The sequence below is a fragment of the Ranitomeya imitator genome, chromosome 1, assembly GCF_032444005.1.
Source record: "Ranitomeya imitator isolate aRanImi1 chromosome 1, aRanImi1.pri, whole genome shotgun sequence".
NCBI lineage: Eukaryota > Metazoa > Chordata > Amphibia > Anura > Dendrobatidae > Ranitomeya > Ranitomeya imitator.
The window spans coordinates 712,470,424-712,487,872 of record NC_091282.1 but is presented as its reverse complement, the minus strand read 5'-3'; the positions used below and the strand labels follow the sequence as shown (position 1 = coordinate 712,487,872).

Genomic DNA, 17,449 nt, shown 5'->3' with positions numbered 1-17,449 from the left:
CAGTCAAGGGGTGTATACTGCAGAGGAGGAGTTCATTATTTGTGTTTACTTAGTGTTCTCCTAGTGGCAAGTAGCATAACACCCATGGTCCTGTGTCCCCCAATGATTGGCTCGGAGAAAAAGATTTTACGGTGAGTACACAAAAATCTCCTTTTTTTTCTTACCATAATACAAAATCTAACAGTCTATTCAGTAGGACTATCAGCTGTGTATCCACCAGACTTCTGCTCAACACAACTGATGGTCCCAACACCAAGAAATCCCACTTATTAAACCTGACAGGGCACACTTGTGAAGTGAAAACCATTCCCGGTGACTACCTCTTGAAGCTCATCAAGAGTGTGCAAAGCAGTCATCGAAGCAAAAGGTGGCTACTTTGAAGAATAGAATATAAGACATAATTTCATTTGTTTCACACTTTTTTGTTAAGTATATAATTCCACATGTTAATTCATAGTTTTGATGCCTTCAGTGTGAATGTACAATTTTCATAGTCAATGAAAATACAGAAAAATCTTTAACCCCTTTACCCCCAAAGGTGGTTTGCACGTCAATGACCAGGCCAATTTTTACAATTCTGACTACTGTCCCTTTATGAGGTTATAACTCTGGAACGCTTCAACGGATCCTGGTGATTCTGACATTGTTTTCTCATAACATATTGTACTTCATGATAGTGGTAACATTTCTTTGATAATACCTGCGTTTATTTGTGAAAAAAACGGAAATTTGGCGAAAATTTTGAAAATTTCGCAATTTTCCAACTTTGAATTTTTATGCAATTAAATCACAGAGATATGTCACACAAAATACTTAATAAGTAACATTTCCCAACTGTCTACTTTATATCAGCACAATTTTGGAACCAACATTTTTTTTGTTAGGGAGTTATAAGGGTTAGAAATTGACCAGCAATTTCTCATTTGTACAACACCATTTTTTTTTTAGGGACCACATCTCATTTGAAGTCATTTTGAGGGGTCTATATGATAGAAAATACCCAAGTGTGACACCATTCTAAAAACTGCACCCCTCAAGGTGCTCAAAACCATATTCAAGAAGTTTATTAACCCTTCTGGTGCTTCACAGGAATTTTTGGAATGTTTAAATAAAAATGAACATTTAACTTTTTTTCACAAAAAATTTTGGCTTATCGATGCAAAATTGACAGGAATTGAGATGGGACGCCATGTTGCATTTGGAGAGCCACTGATGTGCCTAAACATTGAAACCCCCCACAAGTGACACCATTTTGGAAAGTAGACCCCCTAAGGAACTTATCTGGATGTGTGGTGAGCACTTTGACCCACCAAGGGCTTCACAGAAGTTTATAATGCAGAGCCATAAAAATAAAACAATTTTTTTCCCACAAAAATGATTTTTTAGCCCCCAGTTTTGTATTTTCCCGAGGGTAACAGGAGAAATTGGACCTTAAATGTTGTTGTCCAATTTTTCCTGAGTACGCTGATAACCGATATGTGGGGGGGAACCACCGTTTGGGCGCATGGAAGGGCTCGGAAGGGAAGGAGCATCATTTGGAATGCAGACTTAGATGGATTGGTCTGCAGGCGTCACATTGTGTTTGCAGAACCCCTAATGTACCTAAGCAGTAGAAACCCCCCACAAGTGACACCATTTTGGAAAGTAGACCCCCTAAGGAACTCATCTAGATGTCTTGTGAGAGCTTTGAACCCCCAAGTGTTTCACTACAGTTTATAACACAGAGCCGCGAAAATAAAAAATCTTTTTTTTCCCCACAAAAATAATTTTTTAGCCCCCAGTTTTGTATTTTCCCAAGGGTAACAGGAGAAATTGGACCCCAAAATTTGTTGTCCAATTTGTCCTGAGTACGCTGATACCCGATATGTTGGGGTAAACCCCTGTTTGGGCACACGGAAGAGCTCGGAAGGGAAGGAGCACTGTTTTACTTTTTCAACGCAGAATTGGCTGGAATTGAGATCGGACGCCATGTCGCATTTGGAGAGCCCCTGATGTGCCTAAACAGTGGAAACCCCCCAATTATAACAGAAACCCTAATGCAAACACACCCCTAACCCTAATCCCAACGGTAACTCTAACTACACCCCTAACCCTGACACACCCCTAACCCTAATCCCAACCCTATTCCCAACCGTAAATGTAATCCAAACCCTAACTTTAGCCCCAACCCTAACCCTAACTTTAGCCCCAACCCTAACTGTAGCCTTAAGCCTAGCCCCAACCCTAGCCCTAACCCTAGCCCTAACTTTAGCCCCAACCCTAACTGTAGCCCTAACCCTAGCCCTTGCCCTAGCCCTAACCCTTGCCCTAACCCTAATGGGAAAATGGAAATAAATAAAAAAATTTAATATTTCCCTAACTAAGGGGGTGATGAAGGGGGGTTTGATTTACTATTTATAGTTGTTTTTTAGCGGATTTTTATGATTGGCAGCCGTCACACACTGAAAGACTCTTTTTATTGCAAAAAATATTTTTTGCGTTACCACATTTTGTGAGCTATAATTTTTCCATATTTGAGTCCACAGAGTCATGTGAGGTCTTGTTTTTTTGCGGGACGAGTTGACGTTTTTATTGGTAACATTTTCGGGCATGTGACATTTTTTGATCGCTTTTTATTCCGATTTTTGTTAGGCAGAATGACCGAAAACCAGCTATTCATGAATTTCTTTTGGGGGAGGCGTTTATACCATTCCGCGTTTGGTAAAATTGATAAAGAAGTTTTATTCTTCGGGTCAGTACGATTACAGCGATACCTCATTTATATTATTTTTTTATGTTTTAGCGCTTTTATATGATAAAAACTATTTTATAGAAAAAATAATTATTTTGACATCGCTTAATTCTGAGGACTATAACTTTTTTATTTTTTTGCTGATCATGCTGTATGGTGGCTCGTTTTTTTGCAGGACAAGATGACGTTTTCAGCGGTACCATGGTTATTTATATCTGTCTTTTTGATCGCGTGTTATTCCACTTTTTGTTCGGCGGTATGATAATAAAGCGTTTTTTGCCTCGTTTTTTTTTTTCTTACGGTGTTTACTGAAGGGGTTAACTAGTGCGACCGTTTTATAGGTTGGGTCGTTACGGACGCGGCGATACTAAATATGTATACTTTTATTTTTTTTTTTTTATTTAGATAAAGAAATGTATTTATGGGAATAATATATATATTTTTTTTCATTATTTAGGAATTTTTTTATACATTTTGAAATTTTTTTTTATTTTACTTTTTTACTTTGTCCCAGGGGGAAGACATCACAGATCGGTGATCTAACAGTTTGCACAGCACTCTGTCAGATCACCGATCTGACTTAGAGCACTGCAGGTGAGGAGACCCTCGCAGCAACGCGATTAGATCGCGTTGCTGCGGGGGTCTCAGGGAAGCCCGCAGGGAGCCCCCTCCCTGCGCGACGCTTCCCTATACCGCCGGCACACCGCGATCATGTTTGATCGCGGTGTGCCGGGGGTTAATGTGCCGGGGGGCGGTCCGTGACCGCTCCTGACACATTGTGCCGGATATCAGCTGCGATAGGCAGCTGACACCTGGTCGCGATCGGCCGCGCTCCCCCCGAGAGCGCGGCCGATCGCTATGACGTACTATCCCGTCGAGGGTCAGATAGGCCCAGGGCACCTCGACAGGATAGTACGTCTAAGGTCAGAGAGGAGTTAAACGAGAGGGTGCGTCCAAACTTTTGGTCTGTACTGTATATATTTGAATTTTCATGATACATCTGTTTTAATATTTAAGGGCTCTTTTCAAGCATCAATCATTGTGCCCCTAACTCCTACTTCAGGAGACTTTACCATAACATTATGCTTATTTGTTACCGTAGCACATCCGTGTGGGATGGGAACAACTCCTCACCACCATTGCCAGAACCATAAATGAGGTAGAAAACCAGATTCTCACGCGAGACGCCAAAGGCATCAGCCAGGAGCAGATGAATGAATTCAGGAACTCTTTCAACCACTTTGACCGGGTAAGAACACATTGCTTAGCGAGCTCAATGCTTCCATAATCCGTAGTCTGATAAGGGAGGAGGGGGCTTATAACGGAATGATTGCAGTTGCGCAATGTACTTCCATAGTTATGCTTCAAATGGCAGAAATGAACATTGGTGCGAAAAACACCCGAGAATGGGCGTACATAACGTTATAGTGCATATATATATATATATCTACTAATATAATTGTCTAAGGGTCACTTCCGTCTTTCTATCTGTCCTTCTTTCTGTCACGGATATTTATTGGTCGCGGCCTCTGTCTGTCATGGAATCCAAGTCCCTGATTGATCTCACCAGCTGCCTGTCATGGCTGCCGCGACCAATCCGCGACGGCCACAGTCCAATTAGTCCCTCCCCTATAGTCAGCGCCCGGCGCCCGCTCCATACTCCCCAGAGTCACTGCTCACACAGGGTTAATGCCAGCGGTAACGGACCGCGTTATGCCGCGGGTAACTCACTCCGTTACTGCCGCTGTTAACCCTGTGTGACCACGTTTTTACTATTGATGCTGCCTATGCAGCGTCAATAGTAAAAACATCTAATGCTAAAAATAATTTAAAAAAATCATTATATACTCCCCTTTCGCGGTGCTCCGGTGACCGCTCCAGGCAAGTGGCAGATTCCGGTGCCAACGATGGTATGAGAGAAGAACCTGCCATGACGTCACAGTCATGTGACCGCGACGTCATCACAGGCCCTGCGCGAGAAGGACCTGCCGTGACGTCACGGTCATGTGACCGCGACGTCATCACAGGGCCTGCGCGAGAAAGACCTGCCATGACGTCACGGTCATGTGACCGAACTACAGTGGGCCCTCGGAAGGTGAGTATATGTTTATTTTTTAACCTGTGACATACGTGGCTGGGCAATACACTACGTGGCTGGGCAATATACTACGTCGCTGGGCAATATACTACGTCGCTGGGCAATATACTACGTTGCTGGGCAATATACTACGTGGCTGGGCAATATACTACGTGGCTGGGTAATATACTACGTGGCTGGGTAATATACTACGTGGCTGGGCAATATACTACGTGACTGGACAATATAGTACGTGGCTGGGCAATATACTACGTGGCTGGGCAATATACTACGTGGACTGTGCAATATACTACTTGGACATGCATATTCTAGAATACCTGATGCGTTAGAATCGGGCCACCATCTAATATATATATATACACAAAAAAAGCACAGCGAGGTCAAAAATACTCTGTTGTAAAGAAGTCACAGTAAATGAGCAAGTGCTAGTCAAAAAATGAATACTTTTTTGCAAAAAAATGTATATTAAGCTGCTACACCAATCGCCAAGGTATACCCATAATAGAGCTGTCCTATCTAATGTATATAATCCCAATCTGATGTATTAAAAACCTGATCATCTGTATAGTACCTGTATAAGAAGGGTTCAGAGAGAAAATATCCATGTGGACATGCAGGGTGGAACAGCTTCTATGCAAATGGCCCACAGAGGAGTGGTGGACTCCCCAGTCTTATAGAAACAAGAGAACAATTATAGAACCAAAAACACATGGGCTACTTGCACAGTGAACAAGTCTGTAGAAACCTGTTCACACCACCAAGAAACTTGAAGACACAAAAAGAGCACAGCGAGGTCAAAAATACTATACATACTATATATACACTCTCTCTCTCTCTCTCTCTCTCTCTCTCTCCTCTCCTCTCCTCTCTCTCTCTCTCTCTCTCTCTCTCTCTCTCTCCTCTCCTCTCTCTCTCTCTCTCTCTCTCTCTCTCTCTCTCTCTCTCCTCTCCTCTCCTCTCCTCTCCTCTCTCTCTCTCTCTCTCTCTCTCTCTCTCTCTCTCTCTCTCTCTCTCTTCTCTCTCTCTCTCTCTCTCTCTCTCTCTCTCTCTCTCTCTCTCAACTCTCTCTCTCTCTCTCTCTCTCTCTCTCTCTCTCTCTCTCTCTCTCTCTCTGAACTCTCCGAACTCTCCGAACTGTTATACTGATTTATGAAAGCCGCTCATAGGGATAGTCCAAGATTAGAAAAACATGGCTGCCATCTTACAAAAATGGCCCAACACCTGTGCGTTGGTTGTGGTTGTTACTGCAGCTTTGGCCGCACTCACTTCAGTCCACCTGACTTGCTATACTTGAAGCAACCTATAAACTGTTGTGGCTCTGTTCCTTAAAGGGAGTCTATAACACCCCAAATTTACACTTCAAACTAACCACATAGCCTTGTAGGTAATGGTGCAATAATAAAAATAGTTCTTTACGTTTTAACCCCTTCATGACCGATGATGTACATCATCGACCTTGCCTTTGATGCAGGCTCACACGCTGAGCCCGCATCTTTCTATGCACTTCATGGCAGATTTAATCAAATGTCTCTAACAGCCAGTTAAAAAATGCTGCTGTCAATCACGGAATGTGGCATTTAACACGTGCAGACAGGGAGCGTGTCATTGATCCTGCCCATCGGTGTGTACATCATGCGATCTCGTGTCACGACAGCTGGGGGTCTGCTGATGACCCCCGTGCCTGCCATTACGATCCTTCTGTGAACGCCGCTTGTGATTTATGCTATACATACAAGTGCTGCAGCCCTGCTATGTGTAGAACAAGTGATCAACCAATAGCAGCTTCAAGACTCCTAAGGGGTCTAATAAATAGAGTAAAAAATAAAAATTAAAAACAAACAAACAAATTCAAATCACCTCCTTTTGCCCCATTAAAAATAAAACAATAATATATGTTTGGTATCTGCATACTCGTATGGACCGGGTGAATCATATTTTTCAGTTTGTTTTGCCATATATTGAACATGGAAAATAAAAAACCCAAAAAAGAGTTGTGTAATTGCACTTCTTTTTGCAATTTTACTTGACTTGGAATTTTTTTCCCGTTTTACTTTACACTATATGGCAGAATGAATGGTGTAATGCAAATTTACAACTCGTCCTGCAAAAAACAAACCCTCATACGGCTGTATCGCTGGAAAAATAGAAAAAATATGACTCTTGGAAGAAGGAGAGGAAAAAAATGAAAAATCGCTCTTCATTTAAGGATGGCGCAAGCGATGACCCATAGCCAGGAGAGAGTGATTTGTGTGCTCACTCGTGCACTGAAGGATAACACGAGTGATGACCGCAGCAAGGAGAGAATGATTTTTGTGATTTGTGTGCTCACTCTTTCACTGAAGGATGGCACGAGCGATGACTGCAGCGAGGAGAGAGTGATTTGTGTGCTCACTCCTGCACTGAAAGATGGCATGAGCGATGACCGCAGCGAGGAGAGAGCGATTTGTGTGCTCACTCCTGCACTGAAGGATGGCACGAGCGATGACCGCAGCGAGGAGAGAGCGATTTGTGTGCTCTCCTGCACTGAAAGATGGCACGAGTGATGACCGCAGCGAGGAGAGAGCGATTTGTGCGCTCACTCCTGCACTGAAGGATGGCACAAGCGATGACCGCAGCAAGGAGAGAGTGATGTGTGCTGACTCATGCATTGAAGGATGGCATGAGCAATGACTGCAGCGAGAAGAGAGTGATTTGTGTGCTGACTCATGCATTGAAGGATGGCACGAGCAATGACTGCAGCGAGGAGAGAGTGATTTGTGTGCTGACTCCTGCAGTAAAGGATGACATTAGCGATGACTGCAGCGTGGAGAGTGTGATACTTCTTCTTGCTCCTTCATAGGGACAGTGCACACATAGCTGGCTGTAGGCATGCCGGTACTGCCGTATGATGTTAAAATAAGTGATTTATTACTAAAATTTAAGAAGGGACTGGATGCCTTTCTTGAAAAGTATAATGACTAAGGGCGCCGTGGTGCGCCAGAAACGCGTCAGCCAGAGAGTCTCTGTCTCATTTTTAAAATCGGTTTTTAAAATGTTCAAATAAAAAATAAATTTTATTTAAACTGGATGGACGTGCTGGAAATTCCCCTTCTTCTTCCTCACTTCACCTGAAATCACCAGCAGGTACGGCACACACAAGCTATATTCAATTGCAACGGTTTATGATATACTAGATGGTGGCCCGATTCTAACGCATCGGGTATTCTAGAATATGCATGTCCACGTAGTATATTGCCCAGCCATGTAGTATATTGCCCAGCGACATAGTATACAGCACAGAGCCACGTAGTATATTGTCCAGTCACGTAGTATATTGCCCAGTCACGTACTATATTGCCCAGTCACGTAGTATATTGCACAGCCCACATAGTATATTGCCCAGTCACGTAGTATATTGCACAGCCCACGTAGTATATTGCCCAGCGACGTAGTATACAGCACAGCGCATATTGCCCAGCCACGTAATATATTGCCCGCTTACGTAGTATATTGCCCAGTGACGTACAGCACAGAGCCACATAGTATATTGCCCAGCCACGTAGTATATTGCCCAGCCACGTAGTATATTGCCCAGCCACGTAGTATATTGCCCAGCGACGTAGTATACAGCACAGCGCATATTGCCCAGCCACGTAATATATTGCCCGCTTACGTAGTATATTGCCCAGTGACGTACAGCACAGAGCCACATAGTATATTGCCCAGCCACGTAGTATATTGCCCAGCCACGTAGTATATTGCCCAGCCACGTAGTATATTGCCCAGCCCACGTAGTATATTGCCCAGCGACGTAGTATACAGCACAGAGCATATTGCCCAGCCACGTAGTATATTGCCCAGTCACGTAGTATATTGCCCAGTGACGTAGTATATTGCCCAGCCACGTAGTATATTGCACAGCAACGTAGTATACAGCACAGAGCCACGTAGTATATTGCCCAGCTACGTAGTATATTGCCCAGCCACGTATGTCACAGGTTAAAAAATAAAAATAAACATACTCACCTTCGGATCCAAGGGCCCCTTGTAGTTCTTTCGCCTGTTCGCCAGCTTCCAGTCCCAGGGTGTGATGACGGCGCGGTCACATGACCATGATGTCATGGCAGGTCCTTCTTGGGCAGGCGCGCAGGACCTGTGATGACGTCGCGGTCACATGACCGTGACGTCATGGAAGGTCCTTGTCGCATACCATCTTTAGCACCGGAGGAGCGGGAAAGGCGCCGGAGGGTGAGTATATGATGATTTTTTATTTTTTTTAATTATTTTTAACATTAGATGTTTTTACTATTGACGCTGCATAGGCAGCATCAATAGTAAAAACTTGGTCACATAGGTTTAATAACGGCGGTAACAGAGTGAGTTACTCGCGGCATATCGTGGTCCATTACCGCTGGCATTAACCCTGTGTGAGCGGTGACTGCGGGGAGTATGGAGCGGGTGCTGAGTGCAGGGGAGTAGGGAGGGACTAATCGGACTGTGGCCGTCGCTGATTGGTCGGGGCAGCCATGACAGGCAGCTGGCGAGACCAATCAGCGACTTGGATTCCATAACAGACAGAGGCCGCGACCAATGAATATCCGTGACAGACAGAAGGACAGACAAACAAAGTCGGAAGTGACCCTTAGACAATTATATAGTAGATGTCTCAGCATGTCAAGCTCCAACTTCGGAAGCACGTCACTCCTCATAAATAGCACCTTCTTATTCGTAATCTACAGTGGGTTTTATTTAATTAGCCTTTATATATTAACGTTTTGCTGCAAGAACATGTAGCAGCAATGTTTCACTTGATCACGTTATTCGTTACTGCCAATGATTTTCTAGAAGTGAATCTATCTGGTATAATATATACTCATTGCTGGGGGTTTTATTAACCTGCAGTTAACGTAAAAGCGTCATTCTTCTCCTTGATGAAGCTGAGAAGAAATCTAAGGCGCCCAGCATGAGTGTAGGAGATGGCTTCTAAGGATAATTGTATCTTGATGAAACTCCTTTCATGTAGAAGCCGCGGCATACATTACATGTTTCTCAGTACAGGCTGGCCTGTAATCGTCATGTGTGTGAATAGAGGGTGAAGAATCAGATGTAAACTTTTAGAGATTGAATGAATGCACTGATTGATCAGCCGTCCCCAGGAACCAAGAGTTTGCTGATGTGCATACAACATTAGCACATTAAAGTACCACTCCATCATTTTATTTTTCCCATCCGTTAGGTACCAGAAATGCAGGTTCACTGCGTGCATTAAAACACTTGCTGGTTGTCGCCTTCTGCCGTTTCCAGCGCTGCTCCAGTCCACTCCTGCAGTTGTGACCAGCCGACTGACAGCAGCCTTGGTGTCTGACCAGAAGTCACTCTCTCACTGTATGTCTATGCGACTGAGAATGAGACTTTCATAGACTTACACAAAGAAAGGAATTAACCGTCTGCTGTGTGAGCCGACAAGAAAGCGATGTCGTCACATGATGCGGGAGAGGACTAGAGCAGCGCTGGAAACGGCAGGAGACTGAGCAGTAAGTATTTTAATCCCAACATTGTATATAATTACTGATGTCTATCGGATGGGGTAATAAAAAAAACAACGTTGGCTTGGTATTTTTAAATTATGGCAAATTTGTGCTTGGGGAAAATATGCTTGAAAAGTACAATTGATGTAAGGAGGTTGAGAAGACGGGGAGAAGAGCACCCAGGTCAAGGGAAAGATCTCAAGTATAGCTTATTTACGTTTGTGTTGTTTTTTTTTTCCCTAAATGTACTAAATGTTGCTGTAAAATATGACGCATTGCCTCCGGGAATCACTCTTTTGCCCTGTGGGTGGGAGGTTTACTCATTGTGCATGAACCCTAAAATAGTCACTGTTAAGCATCCTTATCACAAATCTTAATATTAACGGTGTTGTTTTTTCTCTCCTCTGCCCTGTGCATGTCTTCCTCTGCTTATTCTGCATGACCCTGAATTCACAACCCACCCTTCCGTACCTCTCCTGATCCCTCTGCTTTCACCCTACTGCCCCCCACTGGCATGGCATGTCCTGGACACCTGAACGTTCACTTACTGTCACAAGGATCACTCCGGCACGCTTGGCCCAGAGGAGTTTAAGGCCTGTCTCATCAGCTTGGGTTACGATATTGGAAACGATCCTCAGGTATTGAAGCGCCTCGCGTGTTGCCCTTACATTGTGTAACATTGGCTTGTATTTCCCTTCCCAGGCGCTGAGGACTAGTTTTGGTTTACTGCTTAGTGAGAAGAAATAATGTGTTTTTTTCTTGATGTTTGTGTGTTTAATCTTCTCTCACATTTCCACTAATTCCTCTTTTATTCACTTTCAAAACTCCTACCATCTGTACTTCCCGCATATAACTCCATTGATATTGTGTCTTTTTCTTGCTGTGCACTTTTTTCTTCTTTCTTGCCTTTCTCACTGTCCTTTTTTTCATCTGTATTACTTTCCTGTATCCTGTCCTTTTTCACACTGGATGCCCTGCAGAAGAAGACTGGTATGCTGGAAAGTGATGATTTCCGAGCCTGTCTTATCTCCATGGGGTACAACATGGTAAAGTAAAACACTCTTGAAGCCCATAGTTGACTATTATAAAACTGTGCCGAAAAAGACTACCCGCCATGATACCTTTTTTTATAGGTTTTAAAGGGGTTTTCCAGTATTAAGATATTTGTGGTCTATGCTCTATCAGAGACACCCCACCGATCAGGTGTTGTGCTCTCTGGCAGCAGCCGGATGAAAACAGTGTATGGCATGGAGCATCACCCTTCCACCATACTGTATAGTGGCCATTGACCGGTAATGCAGATCAGCTACTATTACTTAAAGCGGTTATCTGGTCTTCTGCTAAAAATCTTTAGTCACTCTGTCTGAATCCTTACAGTACGCACAACGCACACGGTTGGGATTCTTCGATATTGTATATGGTCACATACCAACTAGACTTGCTCTATATGAGTGAATTGTGCTACACTGAGCACATCTAGTTGGAATGTAGCCTGGAGTATTCCGATCGCATACTTGCAGTCATATCACTGCCCGCTTTCTGCGGCAATCCTGCAGATGACGAGCGGCGCGTGCACTAGGAAGGATTCAGAAGACTGCAGTCACATAGTGATGACGGACTTTTAGCGGAAGACCAGACAGACAACCCCTTTAATAGGAACTCTTTGGCAGTACCTGGGAGCTGCCAATATAGAGTGCGTGGTGTTCCACTCCATACACTTCACGACTTCGGTAACACTCATCCAAATAAATAGCGAGGGTAATGGCACCAGGAGAAAAGGTTATTTTTTTATTGCTTTGTCCAGAATTGTTGTAATTAAATTCGTTTTCAATGTAGTAAACTTAGAAAAAAAAAATATGTTCCATAAATTGTATATTGATCTTGTAATGTCTTGGTGGGGGGTTTCACTCTCATTACATTGAAGGGAATATCGCCCCAATCATTGTCTACCCTGCAATGAATTTCCCAGCAGGATTTGGTCAGATCCTCTGTTATTCCTCCTGGCATTGTGTGAACAAATTCTCAGCCGATCGATAACATTCTCCTTGTCGATATATTGTGTCCCTGGCCAGACAGTGTCGGGACGGACTGGACAGTGTCATGTTATAAAGGGCTGCCCCCCATTGACAACGTATGAGCCCCCCCCCCTCCCCAGCATGCGATGACGCTGTCTCGGGTAGTTTTTCCTGGCTGTCTGTGCAAAACAAAAGAAGGAAACCCCTGTAAAGGCCTCTCGCCCAGCAAGCCATGCTCTGCACTGATGAGGGGCGCAACCCCTGAAAACACCCAACAGAGGCAGCGTTATTTCTTCTGGTTTGGTTGATTTATCCTTGATCATGTTATAAGGATCAGAGAATCACTTGTAGGGTTACTGCCTACAATACGTGGCCATTGAGAGGCCGCGTACTTCTCCCTGGCGGAAAGCTAATTTGCGTTTTGCCTCATTGATCTACATTTTCCAGAGGAATAACAAAATGGTGGGACGGGGCAAACTTGTAATAAAATATTCTGGCCTTTTCTATTACATGGGCAATGCAAGTATTTTTCCATGACATCAGACATTAGAAAAACCTTTTATGCTGGTTCTTCCGAATACTGACCACATTCTGTGTTGTGGATTGTGTTTTCTCACTTCATGGGTTATAATTAATGGAAGAATCCTGGCCTTTCACTGAGCAGAATAATAAACCCAAAAAGTGACCCATATTACACCCAAAATAATATGATTTAAAGGGGTGAAATACATTTAACGCCACCTAGCTGTAGGACTGATCACTAGAACTGGGGTCATGATTCCCTATGTTCAAGGTCAGAAATCTGCCAGTAAAATTGTGTAGCCTGATGCTGTCCTTGTACATTAGATAAAAAAAAGACTTCAATGACCTAATACAAGTAATGGATGTATTATTGATCCATCGTTCTGTGCACATTTATCTAGAATGTATAGGTAGCTGTAAGGCTACGTTCACATTTGCGTTGTGCGTCGGCGACGCAACGCACAACGCAAATAAAAACGCTGCGTTTTGTGACGTTTGCCCGACGCTTGCGGCAAAAAAAACGCATGCATTGCATGACGCATGCGTCGACGCTGCGTTTCCCGACGCTGCGTCGGGAAACGCTAATGTGAACGTAGCCTTAGTGACGTTTGGGGCACAGAAGAATCCGTGATGTCGGCAAACACTGCAGCCTCTAATAATTTCTATTCCATTCCTTTCTAGGGTGAAGCCGAATTTACCCGCATTATGGGAATTGTAGATCCCAACAGGCTTGGGGTGGTGACATTTCAAGCCTTCATTGACTTCATGTCTCGGGAAACCACAGATACAGACACAGCTGACCAAGTTATGGCTTCTTTTAAGGTCCTTGCTGGTGATAAGGTTTGTATCTCCCATTGATAGCGAGTGAGGCTGACAGAGAGGGATCAAAGTAATGATGGGATATTGAAAACTGTGCAACATTTACATTTTTTTTTTTGTAATTATTGATGAAACGCCTTCATTCACACATCTGTTTTTTTTTTTTACACATACATGAGAAAAACAGATCCTGTCATCAGTTTTGGATCAGATTTTCACCAGGTTTTGCTCAGTGTGGTGATTTTTTTCATTTTATTATTGTATGGCAAAAATAAGAAAATTGCAAAGCTTTTCCCATCTATTACCTTGTCAATCACGGACGACACCATGACGGCATCCGTGTGCTGTGGTTTTTATGGACCCATAGATTTGTATGGGAAATTTTGATCCATGATGCTTCTTAGTGATTGTTTTTCCGCCGACAGGCGGTCTGCAAAAATACATGGGTGTGTGAACATCTTCTTAGACTATAATAGGTGTATTGTATTAATGATAAACACGGATGGAACTTCTACGTGAATACCGGATAACTGAATGAGGTCTTAAATGAAGAGATCACTCTGCCAAGTCACCTTAGGGTGCTGATCATCTGCCATGCAGCAGAAAAGTATTGTATTTGTCAGGACCGTATTGTGTCCTGGAAAGCGCAGTGAAATCCCTGATGCAAAGCACGACATTTATTCCATCACTGATGTTTTGCTTTTGTTGGCATATCGCTAGGTGTATTCCTTTTGGTGGCGTTCTGACCTTTTGGAGTATCCACTGATCTGGAGACTGAAGGGAGACACAGCATGGAGTTAGCGCTGGATCCCCTTCTCGCCTACTATGATCAACCTTATAAAATAATAACATTCTGTACTCCCAGGGATGGACACAGACAGAAGTGGACCCCGTGCAAGAACAGTATATGTGCCCTTGCAGTCCAACATATCATCATAATGCTCAGTTCCTCCACAAGTAGTTGTCCAGCCCTTTAGAGTTCCCTGTTCTTAATCTGGAGCTTACTCTTTGCCACATGGGTTTTTTTTGCCTTCCTCTGGATCAACATGTTAGGGCATGTTAGGTTAGGCTATGGGTTGAACTAGATGGACTTAACGTCTTCCTTCAACCTTAATAAGTATGTAATCCGTGAATTGGTCAAATGTGAAAGTAGATGGTGATGTGCGATGCCCAGGAATCGGAAACCTATAATCTGCCTTTTTTATTGTGTATTTTATTCTAGAACTACATCACTGCTGACGAGCTGCGCCGGGAGCTTCCTCCAGACCAAGCAGAGTATTGCATTGCCAGGATGGCACCTTACATGGGACATGACGCCGCCCCAGGAGCTCTGGACTATATGTCATTCTCTACAGCGCTGTACGGTGAAAGCGATCTTTAACTCTGTACTACTCGCCTCGACGTCACCGCAGCGCTGACTGTCCGCCACTCCTGTACGCAACGTGGTTTCAGCTTTCACGCCTTTTCTGTGTCTCCATAGCTCACCAGATGAAAAGTCACTCTTTCCACCCCTCTAGTGTGCGGAGCCCTTATCGCTCTGCTGCTGCCGCCGGAAGGGGTAACCATCTTTGACCTTAAAGCAATGGTTTACAAATAAAAGTTTTTACTACAGACCTTTAAATGCATATTTTATTATGAGAGTTAAAAAGGTGAAATGTATTTTTCTGCCAACATAAAAGAGCAATTAACCTTTCTTTGTAGTGCGTCTGACGAGAAAAGCTGAAGGTTTCGGCTCCTTCAACCGTCTTTTTTTGCTACCACATAAGGGGGGAGGAGGGCAATGACTGTTTAGTAGCCGTGGTATAGCCAGATCTATATATATATATATATTTTTTTTCCACCAAATGCAATTTTTTTGACAAACTGAGTTAAAGTGAACGATGTCATGGTGGAAATGCGACCTCATGGGGAGGGTCCGTATTTTTCTAAGTAAGAACATTTAGTCTTTTTTTCAATATTTAATGTTATATAAGGAATGCCGCGTCCCGTCACCAGCTCGTCATCTTATTTTTAATGTTGCTAAACATGGTTTGTTTAGAGACATGAAGCTTCAATGATTGTTTGTCCTCAATATCTGCTTGTCACAAACCTTATTAAAGAAATTCTTGTTTAAATTTTAATCATTTGTGTTATTGGCTACTTTCAAATAAATTACATTTAATAATACAATTTATGCTATTACTCGAGTGTCATTTTTTTTTTTTTTTTTTTTAAATGTTGAATTTGCATCTGAGCTTTATCCAGCGTCTGCATTGAGATCATCGTGCATCGACTTTGGCTTCTGTGCACAGATGTCATGGTCAGGTGAGGATCCATAACCAAATGATTCGTTGTTGTATGTTAATATGTTCTTTACTTGCTGAGCTAATATTGTTATACAGGCTGCCAATTCCTTTACTTACAGGGTTATTCCCATCGTCATAGATGAGTGCTGTTAGATGGGGCTTGTGAAAACAAGCACTTTTACAATTTACTACTTTATTAAAATTTTCAGATGTTCAGCCATTCTTAAAATATTAACGTTTTTCTTTTGTTTACAGCTTGCTGTCTAGCTATTAAGCAGTGCGATAAATGTTGTCAGGAATAGGAGATAACCTTTGCAATAATGGCCAGCTTCAAAACCGTGCTTACAAGGTCGGTAGACCAGAGCATGTAAGCACTGTGCATGTTCTACTTTTCTAGCAACGGTGGTCGGTCTCCAAGGCAATGAGCTGTAAATGAAAGAAAAGCGTTAAAATGGTTTTTAGGACTATCTTAATTTTTAGGCCCATAGTAAAAATACAAACAAAAACAGGATGATAGTTGCTAATTATCTGCCTTTTCTACTCTGCTCCTGCTTGGAACAGTCACCGCCTGCTCCTGCTGGCGAGTCAGCTGCTCCACATCAACAGAGCAGCTCTTCTTCCGAGCCGCTTTGTTTGCAATGCGTGACTGCTGACGTCATGCTGGTTGACAGCCAGCTCTCTTCATTTATGCAGCGGGATGCTGGCTTTCAATCAGCATAGCATTGGCAGTCACACCGTGTCAACAGTGCAGAGTGGAAGAGAAGCAGCTGCTCTGTCTGTTGACGTCAGCAGGAGTGGTCAATGACTGCTCAGTGCCGGCAGAGATTGCTAGTGATTGTTCTCCATGGTTTAAAAAAAAAAAAAAAAATTACATCTGTGTCAAAAATTTAATGGTAAAATGAGAGCAATATCAAAACCATCTCTTGTGAGGGGACGTGTCACCTTCATGTTGAACATTGAAGCATGGCTTCAATAATAGTTAGCACGTTAAACACTCCACATGACCCCCTGTTGAATTATGATTACCTGCTGAGAACAGGTAATTGAACTGGGTTATCTGACTGAGAACAGACAAGACGTCTTCATCAAAGATAACTCTTACTATGTTCAAAAGAGCTACATGGAGACTCTATGGAGCCAAAATTCTAGCTATGAATATTTTTTTTTGACAGGCATAGGTCCCAGATTTATGGGAGGTCTATTTTTCGTGTCGTGGCGAACATAACCCGTTTACATCACTGTGGTCTGCGTATCAGCCCCAAAATAGTATTGGCTCGATGGATAACAATATACAGCTCTGGCAAAAATTAAGAGACCGCTGCAAAATTTTCAGTTTGTCTGATTTTTCTCTTTATAGGTATATTTTTAAGTAAAATGTAAATTGTTCTTTTATTCTATAAATTTCTGACAACATGTCTCCGAATTTCCAAGCAATAAATTTTGTATTTATTTTCTGAAAATGAGAAATGCTC

The 17,449-nt window shown here is 43.0% G+C and overlaps 1 protein-coding gene across 5 annotated transcripts in view; it reads left to right on the top strand.

Annotated features, from left to right (window-relative positions):
- Positions 1–15,812, top strand: part of ACTN1 (actinin alpha 1) — a 146,324-nt gene extending 130,512 nt beyond the window's left edge. For 2 of the 5 annotated variants that reach the window (XM_069732279.1, XM_069732291.1), the window contains exons 18-21: positions 3,834–3,980; positions 10,894–10,974; positions 13,555–13,713; positions 14,915–15,812. In XM_069732279.1, the coding sequence (XP_069588380.1) occupies positions 3,834–3,980; positions 10,894–10,974; positions 13,555–13,713; positions 14,915–15,073 (546 nt within the window). In that variant the 3' untranslated portion in view covers positions 15,074–15,812. Of the gene's footprint in view, positions 1–3,833; positions 3,981–10,893; positions 10,975–11,316; positions 11,383–13,554; positions 13,714–14,914 lie in introns of all 5 variants that reach the window. The other 3 variants (XM_069732296.1, XM_069732282.1, XM_069732286.1) reach the window with 2 other exon arrangements.
- The last annotated feature ends 1,637 nt before the right edge of the window (positions 15,813–17,449 follow it).